The 20,859-nt window shown below is 39.4% G+C and overlaps 1 protein-coding gene across 7 annotated transcripts in view; it reads left to right on the top strand.

Moving 5' to 3' along the window:
* Positions 1 to 18,032, top strand: part of sema5a (sema domain, seven thrombospondin repeats (type 1 and type 1-like), transmembrane domain (TM) and short cytoplasmic domain, (semaphorin) 5A) — a 142,184-nt gene extending 124,152 nt beyond the window's left edge. For 5 of the 7 annotated variants that reach the window (XM_004081015.4, XM_020712736.2, XM_078938995.1 and 2 more), the window contains 6 exons: positions 6,424 to 6,633; positions 9,015 to 9,185; positions 9,358 to 9,513; positions 11,661 to 11,705; positions 13,101 to 13,312; positions 16,661 to 18,032. In XM_004081015.4, coding sequence (XP_004081063.1) covers positions 6,424 to 6,633; positions 9,015 to 9,185; positions 9,358 to 9,513; positions 11,661 to 11,705; positions 13,101 to 13,312; positions 16,661 to 16,780 — 914 coding nt within the window. In that variant the 3' untranslated portion in view covers positions 16,781 to 18,032. Of the gene's footprint in view, positions 1 to 6,423; positions 6,634 to 9,014; positions 9,186 to 9,357; positions 9,514 to 11,660; positions 11,706 to 13,100; positions 13,313 to 15,310; positions 15,532 to 16,660 lie in introns of all 7 variants that reach the window. The other 2 variants (XR_013652458.1, XR_002292683.2) reach the window with 2 other exon arrangements.
* The last annotated feature ends 2,827 nt before the right edge of the window (positions 18,033 to 20,859 follow it).

Raw genomic sequence — 20,859 nt, 5'->3', positions numbered from 1 at the left:
CAGCAAAAATGTGGCATGTCCCTGAGGTTTATTGTTTGCATCTGACAAAGACAGAGACAAACACAAGGCAGCAGAAGAGCCCATAGAAAGATGAAAGGGATTTTTGTAGAGGGTTTCGTGATTTCGTAATTTTTCTGGCTCGTGTCACTGAGTGATGACATGTGCCATTTTTTTTTTCTTTGGAGAAACTGTGATTTGCCTGATCTGGTATGAAGGTCAGGTTTGTCTCATGGTGGAGAGATTATTTTTTTTCTGTGCAGGTGTCATGAGCTGACATTGAACAGACACATGACAGTGTTGAGGGACGACTGATGGATGGAGACGATTCATCTGTCCTTATTGTCTTCCCTTCTCTTTGCTCTCACTTTCCACAATCAGCACTGCTTTTCTCCTGCTGTTGAGTCAACTTGCTAATGCACAGTTTATTGAATTCATACAACACACGCTCTGGATCCATTCCCATAGTCTTTGTTTCTGTAAGAAATCAATGCAAAATGAGAAACGGGTGAATACATTCTATAGTTTTCGAATATTTTTATCTATTCTAATTAAACCTGAGGATCGTTAAACCCTTAATGTTGAGGTTTAGGTGGCAGTCAGTGCAATCCTCCACATCAGAGACTTCAGAAAGATCATCCCCAGAGGTTAAAATAGCTTTTGAACTGTAGTGTTATTTTGAAACAATAATCTCCAATAAGGGCTAATATACTGCCTGTCTCTGTTGGCCTGTTTCTAAATGACAGAGTCGTTTCTGACGTTTAACTGCAACATTATGGCATCTCAGGGTGGCTCTTAAAAAGTTGTAGGTGCCATCTGTCATGCTTGGCGTACGCCAACAACTCATTTCTCCTTCCAGATCTGTGTGGAATGGCGCTCACAACCTTTTTTCAAATACCTAGGAAAGCCGGACGCTACCCATTTTGCTTTTACTTTAATACAGTGCTTCTAAATTATTTTTTGCAAGCCCCCCCCCCTAGGAAAAAGAAAATGTTTTTCACCCCGAGCAATTGCCCGTGTTACTCTCTGCCTAAAACCGCTACTACTGCACGCCCCACTATTTGAGAAGCACTGCTTTAACATATGCCCTCCGAGGACATATGCCCTCCTTGTTTCAGGAGTACGAGGACCCAAATCATGCAAATACACAAATGCACTATTCTGCTTTTCTTCTTAAGCCAAAGGGTTGGGCTGGCAAATAAAGGTGTGTTTTCAACAACAAGTTCAAACTGAGATTTTTTTCTGTCATTGTCTTTGACATTCCCTTTTTCGCACCTAGCTGCTTTTTTGACACCACAAGCTTGCTATTCTTACCGACTACACCTGCAGTGTAACACCACAATTACCTGCTTGCTGGAGGTTTTCCTAACAGTGGAAATTTAAAGCGCAAATCCTTTGTACGGTTTATAACAAACAGACTCTGGAAGCTAAGCAGCGTGCAAACGGAGATGTTTGCTATGAACTTATTTTTTTATTAAGAAGATTGATAAATAAAATAAAATATAAAAATCAATTGCCTTTTTGTAGTTTCAAAAAATGAATAAAAATAAAAACTAGAAAAAAATCATCCATAAGGATTTAACTGTATTTTTAGTATGTTTGTACATTTAACTGTCTAATAAGTGGCGAGTTTAAGAGTAAAATACAGTAAAAAATAAAAAAATAAAAATTTATGTACAATAATTTTTCCTGGAAGATTCCAGATTGGACGAACCAAAACCAAAATTAATCAAAGCAGAAAAATGCAGTTTTTACAAAATTTTAAAAACTTTCAAACTAGCATGAGTCTTAAATAAAGAAAAAATGTGTTTCAAGTTTTGATTTTTTTATTTACATGTCTTCCAAATTCATTATTTCTGCAAACCTCCTTACACCTGATTGTTATCCAGCATAATAAGGCAAAGTGGTTACATTAGAGCAAACTGTTTGTGTTAACTTACCAAAGGAATTGTATGCCTTCAGTAGCAAATTCATGCAATTATAATCTTATTATGTTGCTTTTATTATGTGCTCTTCAAGTTTGTAATCAAGCTTGTTTTTCACTCTTGGTATTTTAGCTAATAAGATCTCAGATTAGAAAATTGATCACCTTAATTGTAATTTTCTCTGATTTTCCATTTGATAGATGGGAAAGATTCTGACATCAGTGCCTTGGAAAAAAAACAAGCATCGGGTAGCACTGAAAGCAAACCGTTGCTTGACAATTTTCCAAGTTTCAGACACATTTTCAGTTTAGTGTGGTGCAAACTCAGCCTTCGGTGACCTGCACATGAAAGGTAATTTATCAGAGAAACGATTTCATTGTCTGTTCAGCGTTTTGTTTCCGTGGCACCTCTGGGCACCAGAACCAGTCAGCATGCATTCAAGAGCGAAAAGGCCCATAAAGAGAGCAGAAACGTTGTCATGCAGTGATGACCTGTCCTGCTGGAAAATCTAAGCCTCCAGATCCTTGTAAATAAACATGGACAAGGCAGGAAAAATGATATTGAAACCTCGCTTTGAGCTCTAAAATGTCCATGTTAGATGTAGGCAGTGCTGAGAACTAAATGAGAATGGAAGGTAATGATGTAGAAGTGCATCCATTAGCTGTAGTTTGACCTTCTAGATACTCCTTTTAACGTTAAACCAGTCAAGCACTATGGAGTAATTAAGCAGCTATGGGTGTAGTAACTCTGTCAGAGAAAAGAAACAAGGAACTTTTAACTCAATCTGCCATGGGAGCATCTCAAACTAATGTTTGCAACTAGCCGTGTAAATGTAAACAAACAAAAAACACAGCGAGAAACGGCTACGATCAAACTTTGCTTTCCTTAAAGGGAAACCACTGGGAGGGCAAGCAAAAGTGAGAGTAAATTGAAATGTGGGGCACGCTGGAAGACACGTTCTTACCACAGCATGGGCCGCTACTGTTGTTTTGATGAAACATGACGGCATGTCTTTCATGCTGAACGCAGTTATTTTCCCACCCTCCATTTCCCACCTCTCACCGTCTCCATGTAAACTCGCCTTGCAGGTGTCTGTTCATCTCCATGTCCTGCGCGCGGGACTCTTTGTTGTGTCCTTTTCATTGCACTCGAATTGTCGTACATGTTTTTGGGCGTGCATCCATATTTTCTGGCACGTACAAAAGCGCACAACTTCAAATGGCAATGATGTACATTTCATATTTTGTTTTGCTTCTCGGACACAAATAAAGGGGTGTTTTGAAGTCTGGCTTCTTTGTGGGGGGACATCAATGCCTTGTGCATTTCGTCCTCGTAGGAGAGTGAAAATTAAATTGTTTTAACCGTGTGTGGCTCGTGTTCTGATCAACAGATCCAGTCAATACCTGTTTGAGGGAGAGGGAGCCCTGTTGTTTGTGTTAAACAATATGCAAAATACATCTAACAGGCACTAGTTAATGCTTGTTTAAGCAAAAGGAGAAAAGTGCAGTGTAGGTATTGTTGGCGGCAGCTTAATTAAAGGTCCACATTTGGGCGTGCCTCTTTTATCTTTTGCTTGCATTTGCACACAAGTGTGTGTTTGTGTGCAAGAAGGGACACTTGATTAAATTAGTACTTCATGGCCTTTAGAGTAGTGGTCCAGGCTCTTAAGCCCCAGAGGTCTAGATAAGGAGTACGGGTCAAAAGTGGCAGTCAGAACTGTCCGTGCCACTGCCTGCTCCGGATCAATAAAGAGCGAGGGCCCCAGTGTCCTCAACGAGCTTGTCTGTGCTGCCGGCAGCTTGATGGCGGAGTGAGCCGGCCTGTGCACTGCCAAGGTCGGCCACAGTTATGAAGAGGCGGATTTTCACTGGGTAAACACGCCATCCTTTCCCTGAGAATACAAAGCAGCCATGCAGCGATAACTGTCGGTAAAAAGAAACATACTGACAAAACAGAGAGGCAGAGTTGGAGGACAGACAGGGGAAGGGAGACAAAAGACAGAAAAAGATTAATACTGACAAACATAGAAATGGACACGGTCCAGAGAGATACAGTGGGGGACCAAAAAGAAGGAGGATTAACGGGAGAATTAAATAAAAAGGTTGCTGTGCCATGGATGAATGACTAAGCCAAAGATCCAGATGCTTTTTTGTCTGTTTATAGAGGCCCTGAGTGTATATTTCCTTTTAAAAAAAACAGGCCCCAGTTTTATATAAGTTCATTGAATGAGTAAATTACTGGAAAAGTGCTTTTGAAGTGAATGTAATTTCAAAAAAGGTCATTATCATTCATTCTAACAGATGGGTTCACTCTTTTCATTCAAACTAACAGAAGGTTTCTCTACTCTGTTGTCTCTTAACACAAGGCACATTTATGGGGCTGATTAATGCATGCAGTAATTAGCGTTTAATAGAAATTACGTTTTCAGATTTCATTAGGAATCCACCGCTTGACTCATTTCAGATGATTAAACCCACAAAACTCACCTGATGTTGTTTGATGAAGGGACCGTGTTGACAGGACACGCACAGCTTCCATCTCCAAAAAGAGACAAAATGAGCGGAGGGGTGATAAATGATGGATTACCTTTGTGTTGCTGCTTTTTGACAACAAGGAAGGTTCTTGAAATAGAGATGAAAAAAAGGTGGCAAAATGTGTGGAGCACCCATTAGAAAGGATTCAGTCTATAGAAAAAAGAAAAAATGTTTCATGTCTGTCTGATGAAAATAAAAAATGTGGAAATATTTGGTTTGATTACATAAAATTTTAGAACATCAAGTCAAGTGTAAAGAATTCACTCCAAAACTGTAGTTAAACTGTCTGTGAAAGCAAAACACAAGATATTTAAGGTTATAAAGAGAAATCATTGGGTTTGAAAACTTTTACAATAAGGTATTTTCCATGAATAAAAATAATGAATTAAAAAAATAAGACTATATAGTTCCCAACATAAACCTTTTAACTGCAAGACAAGAATGACTGTAGATTTATTTTGTGTGAAGCCAATGGCTTAGTAAGTTCAATCTGTCAGTCAACGCATAAAACCTAGTAGTATGGCTCGTTAAACAGAAAAAAGTCAAAAGGTTCATTAGTATGCAGGAGAAGTACAAACAATAGTGTACACATATGACACAAAACAGTAGCTACACCTGTTTTCCAAGATTTGTATTCTTATGCTCCTGTAGAGGGACGTCCCTATAGAGTCCAACAGGAGGTGAACCAAAACATGGAAATGGTGGACTCTTGGGAATCTTCAGAGGTTGAAATATGTGTGTTCGGTCTCAGCAGTTGCATTATTGTTATTGCTTTTGCATTATTGTTTGCAATTTGTGCAAACAGTGGAGACAAACGCATATGTAATTTTATTGTTTCTGTCCTAAAAGGCTCCACCAAACCCTCTGTAAACTGAAACAGACAGTTAAAGATGGCATTTTAAGATTTCATGAATTCTGGGGCTGTGTGTGCAAACCATCAAGACAAGAGGATTCAGTAACTAAGACATCTAAATTTGCTATTTTTTGACTGACTTTCCAAAAACCTAATTGCATTTAAAGTTTTTTAAAACTATAACATTTTGAAATATTTTATAGTTAAGGTTATGGGGATTCCACATGTTTTCTCATTTCAATTTTAATTTGCATTACTGTTTTGAGGAAGTGCATTATAAATAAAGTTTTAACATGTATACTACAAAATGCCATTAAGGAGACTTTTAAGCCAACTCTGGAGCCTGGATACAGAGCTTTAGGATTTATAGAAGGTGAATTTAAGAGCTCCACCTGGAACCAGGAGGAGGTGTTCCCAGATAAAGGCAGATTATTTGAGGAAAACTTTGGGTAAGCACATCAGAAGCTGTTGTTAGTTGGAGGAGGGTGACCAGACTAATGAGGCCATCTTGCACAGTTCTGAGAAGCTTGTTAGCAGGATAGCACTTGCGAATTAGCTCTTCAAACAGACTATAGCAGAGGTATGAAAATGCCACAGGTTTTGCAGAGTTTATTTCATGGTTCTTTAACGTGTTCTGTGAAAAGCCAAAGTTTTCAGCTGGAAAAAAGAACTCTCATACTGATCTGTTTAGTGACGTCATCTGTCTAAATTGATTGACAGAATAGTTTGATGGGGTTTGTGCAACTTAAGTAAATTGGTAATTTAGCCATTCCTACAAGATATATTTGCATCTATTTCGATGGAACCTTTTTATTGTAATTATTGCTTCTTTGCTAAATTATTGTAAACTAGCTCAAATGCCCTTGTGCTCTTTCCCCGCCAGTGGAGTGTAAGCTTTTATCAAGAGGTTTTTTATTGATTCTGAGCCCTCCTATTTGTCTTCAAAACAAATGCACACAGTGCTGCCAGGACTGGAGGACAGTTATCGTCTATTTTCCCAGGGAAGACATTGTGTATCTTGAAGCTTAACAATGAAAACCACTGGCTCTACAGGAGACGTTTCATGCTGTGGGGGTGTTTCGCCACATTGTGATTGTTCCTCTGTTGGGAACAGGTGAAGTGCTTCGTCTGGGAAGAATCTCGGGCCACACGGTGAACGGCGGCTGGTCGGCGTGGAGTTCCTGGTCTCAGTGTAGCAGAGACTGCAGCCGGGGTATCCGGAGCAGAAAGAGGACCTGTACTAACCCCGAGCCCCGGTATGGAGGTCAGACCTGCCTCGGACCAGCACAAGAGTATCAAGAATGTAACATCACCCCTTGTCCAGGTAAAAAGTACAAAGGTACAAACCTGCTGTTAATAAATCTCCCTTGGATTAAAAACACTGACTTGGCAAAAGAAGAAGATGCACAGAGATAAAAACCCTTTAGCAGGAACAGAGGCAGTGTATCTTTTTCACTTACCCTAATAAATAGACCCAACTCATATTTAAGCTACATTTTCCTATTCTTCTCGATCAATGGCTGGTGAATAACAGTGACAAATGACTTGCCAAATTGTTAGAACCTACAAAAGAAATATCTGTTGCAGATAAGAGGTGTGGCAAAGACCCCAATTTAGACCAAGAATCAAAGAGACAATCCCTGTGGCGCTCTGGTATGTAATTACATTTCTGGGTAATTGTGCTGCCAGCTATGGGAGGCCTGACTCTACTGTGAAAAGCCCTGAGACAATGCATTTTCAACACTTGTGGAGTGGAAGATAGCAAGAGGAAGCTTTCTAATTAAAAGAATACTGCGTCAGACGGGCGAAGTAAGTTGTCTAAATGGAAATGTAACACTTAGTTTGGCTCCAAGCCCGCCAAAGATACAAAACTGTTGCAGAAAAAGCGAGCAAGGCATCATCTCGTGTAAGTGTTTATTTACTAAACTTTGCAGAAAGGTTGTGGTAAAAGATTGTATCCTTGTATACGTGTTTGACCCTATAAATGTCTTTTTAGATGATTAGGCTTAATGTCCCACTCCAATCATCTTTTGATCTATTTTAAATTGTTCCCTGTGGTCTTTTAATTATGAATATTCAAATTTTAGCAAAAAAATCAAAAAATGTGTGTTGTTTTCTAGGACATAGTTTCTAAAAAGCAGTCGTAGTTCATTAGTCATTTGCTTATGAGTTTTGGACAGGACTATTAGCGTGGAGCATCCACGCCTCCCTTCCCCTCCCCATTGAGCTGAGAGCTCTCTGTTTCATTCAACCGGTGAAACTAAATTGACGACGAGCTACATGCACTTTCATCCAGATCCCAGCTCGGACGAAAACAAAGACGTACGTGGATTTAGGAGGAGGGAGGGAGCCTGTGGCCTGCTCAGCGTATTTCTAAGTCACAAATTTGGATCTTTTTCAAACCTCTTTCTTTTGTCTGTTCCTGAGTCACAAACATTTAAATAAACACTCAAAAATGCAATTTTAAGCTTAATTTTCTTTATATGTGTCCTCCGTCATGAGAAAAATCTCACAATAACATGCTAAAAACAATACAAAAAAAAATCTTTCTTTAAGAGGTCTATTCATAGTGTGACCCATTCAATGTTGAAGTAGTTTGAGCATCTCTGTCTGAGGAAGCAAGCTATTATGTTCACAAGAGTACCAGATTGGCCTTATCCACATGGAAGGTAGTGTTTTCTTCAAGGAAAATAACCTGGGAAGTCTGATTTTTCTTGCACCACATGACTATGCTATTACATGAACTACATCCACTCGTGATTATAATAACTCCTTAGTAACATTGTGTTGATCAACAGCTCAACACTTCTGTCCCACAGAGGAAGTGGCATCACTCATGCTTACGGTGAAGACAGAGTACACTCAATTAGCACCCCTCTAAAACAGGGATATTATTTTGAGACGGGCGGACTGCACTGGCAGCCCCAACGTGATCCCCTGAGTTTGACTCATTGCTTTCTAAATGTCTGATGGGGAGAAGGAGGCTGAAAAAGGTGTTTTGCCTTCAAACTACGTGGCATGGAAACAAATGACTCCATGTTTTTATTGTGTCTGCTTCGAAGATGAGACGACTGTTCACAGAGGCCCCGGAATTGACTTTAATGTCACCATGTGATAGAGAAATTACCCCGAGATGACAAAAAGCATCAGCAACTTCAATTACCTGTTTAGTGCTGCCAGCCATCCCCAGGTCTTTAAAGGGAGAATCTCACTACAATGAAGTCAGGCTTTAAACAGATGAGGGGTAAAAGGCTATTTACTTCTTCTCCACATGTGAAAGTGCCCTATTTTTTCCCCTGTATTTATAGTACTGTCGTAAATACACGTTTTCTGTCTTTTAAATATGCAAACAAAGAGAGAAATAATCAAATTTAATAATCAGGTGTAGAAAGGGCTGAGTAGTTGCTGAAATGAACACATGGAGGGACTCACTCTCATCCACATGCATTTCAAAAAATTGAAAACATCTCATATTTCTCCACTTGATGCTTGTAATGGATTGGAAAGAATTCAGGTCACTTAGGAGGAAATTGTCTGCTGAAATGACCTGAAAACCAAATCCTGAAAAGAAAAAAAGACAGTTACTCCCTCAGAAAACATGAAATTCAAATGAAGCCACTGTCCTACTGCCCTTCATTTGAGGAAAACATTTCATGCAAAAACGTTAAGATTTTTTCTTTTTTCGGGGGGGAATTCTGTTTTTAGTGGACGGCAGTTGGTCATGCTGGTCTTCGTGGTCCAAGTGCTCTGTGACGTGTGGAAGGGGGCACTACATGAGGACCCGGACCTGCAGCAACCCCCCACCTGCTAACGGAGGGGACATTTGCCTGGGTCTGCACACTGAGGAGGCACTCTGTAACACACAAGCCTGTCCAGGTACGCACACAAACCGAAGAGACAGGCACTGACACATCTCGTGTTCATTTCACGGTTTCTTTAAAGTTCCCATACATCACAAAAAATGACAAAGTCAGCCAAAGTGTTGCACACACACACACACACAAACACACAGACAAGCTGTGAGATGTGCTGTCGTGGCTGTTTCCAGAGAGTTGGTCCAGGTGGTCGGAGTGGTCCCACTGCGACTCCAGCGGCGCCCAGCTGCGGGTGCGTCACTGCGATGTCCTTTTTCCCACTGGAAACCAGTGTTCAGGAAACAGCAGTGAGACCAGGCCCTGCTCGCCTGACTCCAACTTTATACCAGGTGCACACACATTCACACAAAACACAAGCGTTCGCTAGCTTTATTGATGTGTCGCTCAGCCATGCGTAACTTAGCACACACGGATAAGCAAGCCCACACCTTCTGCGCCACCCACCACCATATGTCGCCGGTGTTAATTCAGTTTATTTTCAAGAGTGGTGTGAAAAAAATACATTGTTTATCCCTCTGAAAGAATCGCCTCATGGCTGAGGTCGGCTTTTGTGGCAAGCCAGAACTTTTGGAGATGTTTTAGATGAGTGTCAGTGTTGCAAAAACTCCCAAGAGCAGAAAATTATTACATGGGCACAGACCAATAAAGCACCAACAATAAAGTCAATGTTATTAAACTACTGCCAAAATTTCATTCTACAATTTCTGCTGACTTCTCCAAAAAAATGCTATTGTCACCTAATTTCATTTCTGCTCATTTTTTATGCATTTCTTCCATCTTCTTTGGTTTCTGGGTTGTCATGACAATCTAGTCTTTTTTAAGGCAACGGTGTGATTGCATAAGACACCAAAACTGATAAAATAAGATAAATGTTATTGATTTCCTACAGAGAACCAGCCCTCACTACGCCTGCCAAGTTTCAGAGACACCCACGCTGTGTTTTTCTCACAGGTCTCAATCTGCCTGAACAGATTCACAACAAATCAAATGAAGCATTAAAGGCACACAAAAAAAAGCTGTTTGCAAAGGTTAAACTGACTTTCTCTGACGACAAAGTCAACAGGAAAGAGGGCTTGTATAAAGAATTTAAAAAAAATAAACTTTTCTTTAAAGAAAGTTTAAGCTGCTCTTTTACTTTTTCACACCCGACATACATTTACTTCTAGTATCTTCAGCATCAGGACTTTTGGCTTTCAAAATCCTCTTTGAATGAAGACTTTGGTAAAATCCGAATTGCTTCCCTACCCCTATTCCCTCCCCGAATTTACTACAGCTCGATGATATCATCAAAAGCCGCCAGTCATTTACATTTTTTTCATGAAAAACCAAAAACTCAATACTTACATTTAAATGTAAACTTCCGTGCTTCAGAGCACAATCATGTGAAGAAATGCGTTTCTCCTCCGCACCACTGCGCTACCCGGATCACCCTACCGATGGAGGGATAGCCGGCCCTAAATCGCTATGGTTCCCCCTTTAAAAAAAAAACTTTCGGACACCACTACACCTACAAATGCCCCTACAATTGGAGCAATAGGGAGGAGATATAGGACTAGGGAAGCAATTCGGATTCAGCCTTTAAGTCCTGGATGAATGAGAACCTTCATAGACTTATGAAATTTATTTATTTCTGGTAATGAACCAATCCAGTTTGATGGTATTCTTCTTATTCATTCCCAGTGGCCTTCATTGCTATTTAAGATGTAAGACCACTCTCCTCTGAGTCAAGAAATACATGACCTGGAAGCTGAAAGGAAGAGAAGGACGTGATGATTTCATAGATTTAGTTAGGATGAAAGGTTGGAAGTTTAGCAAATCCTCGTGAATATACTCACATCCCACTCACACCATTAGTGTTGACAGATGCCCAGACAGACTGCTCCTTATTGACAGATTGTAATGCGAGACACAGAAAAGTATCGATCTCTGCATCTCTGCTCAACACAGATCATTAAAACTCCTCCTTTTAACAAAGGACAATTGTGCTTCGCATTGTTTGACCGGAAACACTTTAGGCGCCATAAAAGACCTATTTTTATGCGATGCGCTCCAATAGAATATTTATCATTTTAGTCAACTTCAGCAGGCTTTTATTCTCTGATGTGCATAAAAACAGTTGATTAAAACATATTTTTTTGCTCATCTGTAATTACCAATTAAAAATCTTTCCCATAAAATGGTTCCCATTTACCTTTTTAACTTGCCATCCATTTCTTTTTATGGGAAAGCTAGTCTATTAAGGTTCATTTAGTAATGTCTTATATTTCATTTCCTCTAAATGAGCACCAGTCCTTTTTATAAACCACTCCAGGTGCCGTGATTATGAAGTTTTATGATTATGTGTTTTGCGGTGAGAAACAGCTTTCATCTTCATACTCACCTTGAAGAGCACAATTTGTCACACTGACGGAGGTTATACGTGTGCTGGTTTTGGCTGTAATAATGATGCCTTTTGGTGTTTCTTCTTCTTTGTCAGAGGTCTCAATTGCCCGCTCCAGTCAGGAGGAGAGGCGCTGTGGAGGTAATTTCTGTCTGTCTGTGGGGATGAGGGAAATGGGAAGAAAATATCTTGCCTAAAACATATCCAGAATAATGAGTAACCAGATAGTAAAGCACATTTAATGTGTACTAGAAATGTAATGTGATTATCAAACTGCTTAGACTGCTGATTTTGGGATATAATTAAAGGTTTATTAAACACATGTCATTTAGTTTGAAAAAAGTGGTTTACTCCTTTACTATTTCTTTAAAAAAGAATGGTTTATAGAAAAATGTGAATGCATGAAAAAAACTGTTTTATGTTGCTACAAAGCTTTGAGGTTGTTCTCCATTTACATCTGACCAGTGTGCACTGGTGTAAAAATCTGGGTCTTGGTTTACTTGCAAGTGAATCTTGTTGCCAATAATATAGTAATATCCAGGAGGTTTGGTTCATTCTCTAAAGTGGAATGATAAAAGCACACCAGCTATTACCGGTCCAATCAGAAGAATTTTCTGACCTGAACCTGCTCTAGATTACAAATCCATTTCCACTTTCCTCTAAATGCTCCACTTTTAGCAGTAGGTGTAAAAGCTCAGCTGTTCTAGAGTGGACCAAATAAAAATTCCAGTTCATTTGCAAGTGAACTCCAGTGCAGTTTACTACAGCGTGAATGCAAGTGAACTAAGCAGTAAGCAAAAAAAGAGGAAGGAAACCTGTACACAAGTATGCAAAAACAGGTCACAGCACAATTCTGACTTATGAAAAAGCTCAAAATGCATTTAGCTGGTAAAAATGGTGTGGTAAAGATGTAATAGATCAGTGGTCTCCAACCTTTTAACCTTTTTAAGCCCCAGACTGGTTTAATGTCATCCAATATCTTAATGACGCTAAAGTTGACGACGGATTCACACATATATATATATATATATATATATATATATATATACTATGAATATATACTATGAATATATACTATGAATATGTGATACAACTGGTATTTTCTAAGTATAATAAGAAACGTGAATCCACCGTTTGAGCAACTTTATTATCGTAAAATTAGACAGCAGTTTTCCAAAATAAAACTTCCTTCAGAATCAGATTATTATTTTATTTCTCTGCTGCCAACTGCCCCACCAGTCTACGGCCCAGAGATTGGGGACTGCCATGATAGGAGGACTTGTGTAACTATTTATTTTTCTTTCTTTGTATGTTTTTTGTCTTGTTTTTTTACTTCCTGGTAAAAGCTTATTTGAGGTACCAGCCCATCTAAAATCACATTACAAAAGACAAACAACCAAATGAATGTGTGGATTATTTTTTGTGCTTTCCTCATCAATTACAACCATCCTACTCGACTATCCTGCTGTGAAAAGTGCCCAAAATGTACGAACTGTCACCATCGTCCTGTTGACGAGTCCCTGTCCTCTGTTCCAGATTTCAATCTTTTCCACATGATTGCTGTTGGTCTAAGCAGCTCCATTCTTGGCTGCTTGGTTACCCTGCTCGTCTACTCCTACTGCCAGCGCTACCAGCAGCAGTCCCACGACGCCACCGTCATCCACCCCATCTCAGCTGCGCCACTCAACACCAGCATCACCAATCACATCAACAAACTGGACAAATATGACACTGTGGAAGCCATCAAGGTCTGTAGGCAGATGTGCTCTGGTTTTATTGTTTCACAGATGGATGTCCAGGTGCAAGGGCTCCCTCTGTGATGTTTCCTTATTTTTGGGGGGCTAAATTAAATGATGCTATGGTTTCTCTGTAAGTCAGTGAGCAAGGGTCTGCCTCCTCCTCCTTCAGTGTCAGCTGAGATTAAATAGATGTCTTACTCCATGACTCTTACTGTCAAACCACCTCCTGTCACAGGCCACACTGTAGTCATGTAACAAATGGGCAGTCATGCGTTTATCCCCCCTTCGTGGGCTCCTTTGTTGTGTGTGTTGGTGTGTGACTTTGCTTCGTGGTAATGGCCTCACATTCCCTTCTCATAACATACTAATGCAATTACTTAATGGTGCATAGGTAGGTAATCAGCAAAGCCACTCTGTGTCTGCACATTTCCATCCCCTGACCAGATCTTTGTGTCTGTATTGCATTCTAAAGCAGAGACAGTTTGAAGTAGCAGAGTCAGTGGAGAGGATCCAGCTACTCTCATGGTGCAAATAGCCTCTTATCCGCTGTTACATCAGGCCTTCAGAGCCAGGCTGGGCCGATGATTAGTGCTTGTTCTCAGACACTCCATTCTACAGCTTCTACGGCTGGTTTGGAGGATTCCCTGTGCTCTGTGTTAAAGAGGGTTTTACCACTTTCCCGCCCTTACTTTAAAAAGTGGCTTGAAAGACACTGAATCAGATAACATAATTTATACCCAGAAGAGGAAAAAGGGGTCTAAGCACATATTACCTTTTCAAGGGGCTTTCTGTTTAATTTGCAAAGACAATCGCAGATCAGAAGAGCTTTACTCATAGTTTTAAGTATTTACATTAAAAATAAAATTTTAAGGACTATTTTAACAGTAAACTGCTGCTCCAGGAAACATAAACAACCATTTTTTGCCAATTTTTTTTGCCAAGTTTTTAATTTAGTTCTAAACTTTTTTAAATTATTATAAACTTACCTCTTTGTCTATTTTAACTTTCAAGTTTGAGGATTAGTACAACATTGCGAGATTAAAAAGATTACAAAAATAAAACATATTTGTGTTTTTATAAATGAAAATGTCCTCATATTAGCAAATTGTATTCATTTTCCATTTTCCAAAGTGCAGACAAAGACATTTTTATTTTGCTCTTCAGGACTCTGGGAAGCATCTTTAGTCTGTTTTGTAACGTCTTTCTTGTTGGTGGATTCAGAGGAATTTGAAGTTAGATCAAGGCCATCCCTCAACATGCTGTTAACTAGGTTTTGCTAAAAGTTTAATGATATGCATGACATTTCTTTTGAAAACAACATTAAATATATGTTTATCTTCAAATATGTTCCCCTGAAAGAAAAGTTTGAATTAGCAACAAACTAAACAAACACAAACTGGCCTTAAAGAAAATTTAAAATTGGGATCTTCCTCATCTTTTCCAACATGGCTAATGCCTTCACTGCCAGCGGTTTTGCACTGGATAAACTAAGTAAACACAAAAACCTCCTAACACAGATATGCAAATATTTTATAGAGCTTTTTCAAGAGTGAACAGACTCTTTGGCTTTAAGCAGAATTATTTAAAAAGCAGCGCCTTTACTGGTGTGAAGCCTCTGTCTTTCATGCAATTAGATTCAGGAGCATGCAGCAATAATTTAGTTAGTGCAATTTCAGGTAGAGGTGAATATGAATACAGACAGTCGATGCAAAAACACAGGATCTGCATGAAAAATGAGAAGCACTTTTTCTTTTACAAGTAACTTCTACCTCCAGCTTCTAATCACCGTTACAGAAGTTTTCATTATTGTGTACAGATTTATAATTTATCTTTTGTTAAGGCTTAGAGGAGCAAAGAATGGTATGCATATTGCCTCTATACTAGTCGTCTGGACTGTTTCCAGTAGTTTTTGATCACATGTTTGAGGCTTCATTTACCTCTTTAGTCAATAAAAAGTCCTAGCTTTTCCTTGAGGATGACTCTTGCCCATTCCTTTCATCCCTGCAGCCAGATGTGTCGGTACTCTTGCCCTTGGACGACCCTGCCATGCACCAGCCTCTCTCTTCTAACATGGGGGTGTCCATGCGTGGACTGGAGATTTTCTACTAACCACTGACCTCTGCAACTGCTCGCCTTCTGATCCTTACCCCAACAACTCTTTTATACCCAACTTCGACTACTTCCTCTTCCCCAACATTCCCTGCCCTTCCACTTCCTGTGTGTGGCAGGTTGGAGCACGATTCTCTTTCCGCTCAGACCCTTCATCCTCCCATCATGACTGCCTCCCTTCTCCATTCTGGCTTGTGAGAAGGCAGCGTTTCTCTTTTTGTTCTCTTTTTAAAAAGTGCTTGCATTTGCATGTTTTTCTTTTCCTCATGTCCCTTCTATTTGCTTTTTTTATTTATTTCACCCCAAGTTTAATTTGATGGGCGAAGATAGATAGCTCATTGTGATGTTGGTTTAAAAACCTCAGCTGCTGCCTCTCTGTCACCAAAACCACTCAAAGAAAGGAGACACGATAGATGATGCTAACCACCACGATTCCACAGCTGCTAAAAAGTAGATATGGGGCCACCTGCAGAGATACATAACTGTCTGCGGGACAGCAGGAAAGCTGATTGCATCTCCCTCAAATCACATAATGGGAACACAGCAAAATAGGCCTTTTTTTGCCCAGCTCACTTGTTTCCTATCAGTCAGAAACATCCATCAGCTGCAAATGCAGCATCATCAAGTGTTCAATTATTCTTCCCCAAGGGGCTCCCATCACGCTTTCTACTACAGCAGACTGCATATGAACACATCTATTTGCCAAACTGCTGATGTTGTATTGAGCCGCACATCAGCAGCTCATTCCCTGTTTTTCTGCGTCACGCAGGGGCACAAAAAACGCCCCCATGACTCTTGCTTATTGTTTAACTGGGAAGTGGCTCTCCTTTTGATCGATTTTTATGACTTTGATTGTCCTGGAGGACCAACAATCTGAGGGCCATAAAAACTGCTGATGCTGGTTATTAGAGATGACAGAGGTGGACATTCGGATGTGCATCAAAATAATCTAGCCCCGTGGTTGCTTATCACTTTTCCAGCCTGTTTGCAAATGCTTTGACCTTGCTCTGTGAAATGTATGTTTCATAGGGCTGAGTGGCCTCCCATTGATTTGTGTTGCTCTTTCTTTCTTATACTTTTTTTTCCACCCCGCTTTTGTGGCTGTGGATGGATTTACTTTTACTTTGCCATCTGGGCTGAGTAATCACTTGATCCATGTGGCATAAACAAGTCCATGCTGGCTCCTCTTCCTTTCTTTTTCTCATCAGTTTTGTTTCAATTAATCTTTTTTTTTCCTTTCTTTTGCAGGCCTTCAACAAAAACAATCTGATTCTGGAGGAAAGAAACAAGTACTTCAATCCACAACTCACTGGGAAGACGTATACTAATGCATACTTCACTGACCTCAACACCTATGATGATTATTAACCTGAGACTTTTATGCCACATTCAAGACTCCTCCCTTATGACTGTCATTTTTTTGTGCTTTGTAATGAGATTCCTGACACCATGCGTGGGATTGTCCCACTGAGACTTAATGGCAGCTGGTTTGTGTTGAAAACCCAGACACACAATGCCGCCCGCAGGGGGAAATGCCTACTTTCTCTCAGGTGCCTTGGGGTACATTTGGAAAGCTCAGAAGGAAGGGGCCTATCCTGCATTGTCCCTGGATTTGGGAAAACTGGATCTACCCAATGTGGACACACACACAAAAAAAAACAAAAAAAAACAGAGAAAACCTGATCTTTGCTGTAGGATGCTGTGGGAAATCCCTTTCAACTTTCCTGTGATACTCCCGAAACAGACCTGGATTTCTAGCGGAGGAAAAGAACGCACAAATGGCACTGCATGACTTCATTTGTCGTGTTTGCTCTGCTGTTTGTTTTTCTGGGGTTTTTTTGTTTTGTTTTTTTGCATGACGGACCACATTCCAGGGTTCAAGTGGCATTTTCCTGTGGTCTTGGGTAAAAGGACTTGTTTTGGAAATCCTCGCAGCAAAAGTTTGGGTGTTGCTTGTTGGCTTCTACCAATCACCGAACAATCTCAAAAGCAGATGAACTTCCATCAACTGTTCTGTAGTCAGGATGTAGATATTTGTAATTTGTGGTCATTGATATTTTTTTTTTGTTTTTTTGCTTTCCTTTGTTTTTTGTTTTTTTTGTTTCTCTTGTAGTTTGATCAATTAATGTTTCTTTTATATACATATTTTTTTCATTTTGCTTTGAAATTGTCCATCTATTTGTTGTACAGGAGGCTAGATTTGACGCTTGTCTGTAGATTTTCTAAATAGCTTTTATTCAGTGACACAAGTGTTTTCAAAAACATATTTTTTTTTCTTTTGAAAAGAATAAAAAGGTTTATGTGCATTGTAGCAAGTGATTGGGAGTATGCTTAGCATACTGGATCATTGTAAGTCGTCGTCATTGTACTGTTTATGTAATTTTTGTATTAAAAAAAAAACATTTTCTTGTAAAACATTTTTTTGGCTTGAGAATTGGACGTGCCTCTGTAAGCAGGTTGTTAACAGCATTAACTGTACAGGTGGGACAAAAACTCTTTTATCTGAACCCCCAACTCATGCGGCCCATTAACTCACCAATTTCTTCAGTTAAAACGTTTTTCCTTTTTTTTACTTGTTTGCTTGTGTTATTGTGCAGAAATTAAAATGTTATTCCTACAAGACTTTCTCACTGTGACTTATCTAAATTCAGATGTGCAATCACCCTTTTCTAAATGCTGCTTTTCTTCACCGCCTTTCAATGAAAGACCAAAACATGAGGTAAATTTGTGAAAATAGGCATCACGAATTCACTGTCTAGTGTAATTCCCCCACAATGTTTGACAGTTGGATTTTCCTAAAGCATAATGCTGTGAAACCAGATCACAACAAATGCACGAGCTCTCAAAATCCTCTCTTAATCACCCAACACCAGAGAAAGAGGCTATTTAGACATTTTTAGCAGAGCCTGATGGAGGGAGAACCAAAGGGTTGAACATGTGCAAGGTGGTGGAGGTGGTAGGCCGCTGTTTAAAGCCTGAACTCCAATCATGTGATGGGAAGTAAAACAGCACATCAGGCTGTTCTTCATCAACCTTTACCCTGATTTCCCATCTGTGTGTTAATCAACCTCTGTTTAATGAATCCATTCACTTTGACTTCACTTTGCTATACCAGAATAAAGTGATGCAGCAGCAGACACCAAAGGGATAAAGTACAGAATGTGCCAGAACTGCAAGTTTATGTTAAAGGTTGGAAAAGTTGTGAAAGTGGCTCTAAATATGGACATTTGTCTCCCTGTGTCCGCAGAAGGTCTTTGGGTGCACAGGCACGCTGCTTAAAACAAGTCGTCCCCCATTGACCTCGCTCTGCTTTGAGCGATGAAAACCGTGCATGTATTTCCTGCAGGCACGCAAGCGCACATCCACAGCCAGCTGCATATTGCAGCAATGTTCCCCTCTCTTTCATCTCTCTGTGAGGTTGCCAGCAACATGAAGTATGCAGCTCATAGTCAGTCAGACACATGTGACATTCTCCTTTGACAGCAGGGATGCACGATAAATGACTTTCCCAAAGTGGCATTTGTGTGCTGCTAAAGTTCACAGCTAAAGGTCACAAGAGCAGGGCACGAGCATGTCGCGAAAGTGGCAGTGTGAGTACTTGCATGTGCACCAAAGAGTATGAGAGTCATGAGATGGACCACGATCTGGTATTTATCTTTGTAGGCTGATTGAGATTTTCCACTGTACTCATTTGGTCCTCAATGAATTTTAATGACTTTGGTGATTTTCTGGCAGTGCCACCAGTCATTTCCTTTTGGTCTTGTTTTTACTGTAATAGTTCACCTCAAAGATAAATTCTTATCACATTTCTGGCCTAGTCAAGCATGAAAACAGTTGCAAGCTTGTAGAAAAACTTTACAAAAGCAAGAAGAAAAAAGGTTTCTTTGCTGCAAGTTGACTTCTGGATCAACAAGTTAATATCTTGCATCCTTTTTTTAAAGTTTTAAACAACTACATTTGTTTCATTTTGAGGTCTATGCTTAATGAAATGAATTTTAAATAAAAGCACAGTGGGCTGGAGTCAAGGAGATGTGGAAAAAGTGAGAAATTTCACTAATTATGATCACAGTCATTTTCCAAAATTCCTTATTTACTAGAGATGCAAAGGATACAGATACATACTAAAAGATCAACTGACCCCTGGGAGTAACAGCAGAATCTGTTGAAAACAACAGATTTGATTATTATGTTGTTAAAAAGGTATAAAATCGATCAGAAAGTAAGATCGGAACAAGTCTTCTCTTCCTGTTGCGCTCTCTACTGCCTGCCTTTATATGCACATATGATGCGACCAAAGAGACGACCAATCACAAGCTTGCTTCCACCAAGTTGAGTCATTTACAATTGGCTGACAGTGAACCACAATGAGGGATGTGTGCACAAAACATACGAGAACAATTTTTTACAGCACTGCAAACAATACCTGAATAAAAAAATAATTCTGAAAGATTCTCCATTTTCAGCAGTAGTTGGGCAGATAAACACTCAATAAATTATACTTGTTTTACCTTTTGTTTCCACTTAGCTACATAGCAGGTGGGCAGGACTTAAACCAGTTTAGGTGATGATCTTACTTGGAACCATTTTTAAAGCGTGCACAGTTCAATATTAATCTTTGGTGAGTAGATATTCTGTGCATTAATCCATTAGAAATGTCTTAGGATCCATAGAGAGATCTATCCTTACGACATATTCTATCTCCTTTTTTATTTCTCCCAGAATGATCTTATTTTGGGGCAATCCCAAAAGACGTGTGTGTGGTCACCAACCATGCCACTGTTTCCCCAGCATCTGTCTGTAGTAGTACTTTTAAACAGATAGATTTTTTCCCAAAAATGAGAATATCATAGAGAATATTTATTTCCATTGTAAAAATTAAACTTTCATAGAATATTTCCTAATTTATTTTAAGTATTCATTTTTTTCATTTTCGCATTAAGTGGGGTTCCAGCTCATAAAACTCTAAAAATAAATTGCAATGCTCTGAAGAAATCCCTATTTATTTCTCAGTTTTTACAATAAGTTTTTTTTTTTTTTTGTCAAAAGACTTTGTCAAGTCTTTTGACAATTGACAAAGCCTCTTGGATAAGAGCTGATACGTCATCTAACTTTAAAAACTAGTCCAGATGACAGCCCCTAAACCTACTATAAAGACAGAGTTTGTAATTACATCAAATCAATCAAAATATATATATATTTTTTCAAAATGATGTGTCTATTGTCAATAGCATGGGCAAGGGCCAGGACCTGTTGTAACATGACATCTGCATCTCCATGCAGATCCTCATACATTCATTTTCTTGCATTTTTTAGCCCCTTGATGGCTATTGATGTAATAAGGCAACGCAAGGCAAGGCAAGTTTATTTGTATAGCACAATTCGTACACAAAGTAATTCAAGGTGCTTCACAAAACAGAAAAATGCATTAAAATCACAATACATCATAG

Source organism: Oryzias latipes, chromosome 20 (genome assembly GCF_053564925.1).
Source record: "Oryzias latipes strain Hd-rR chromosome 20, Olatipes_Hd-rR_3.1".
Classification (NCBI taxonomy): domain Eukaryota; kingdom Metazoa; phylum Chordata; class Actinopteri; order Beloniformes; family Adrianichthyidae; genus Oryzias; species Oryzias latipes.
The sequence above is the reverse complement of the archived record's forward strand: the minus strand, read 5'-3'. Positions and strand labels throughout refer to the sequence as shown.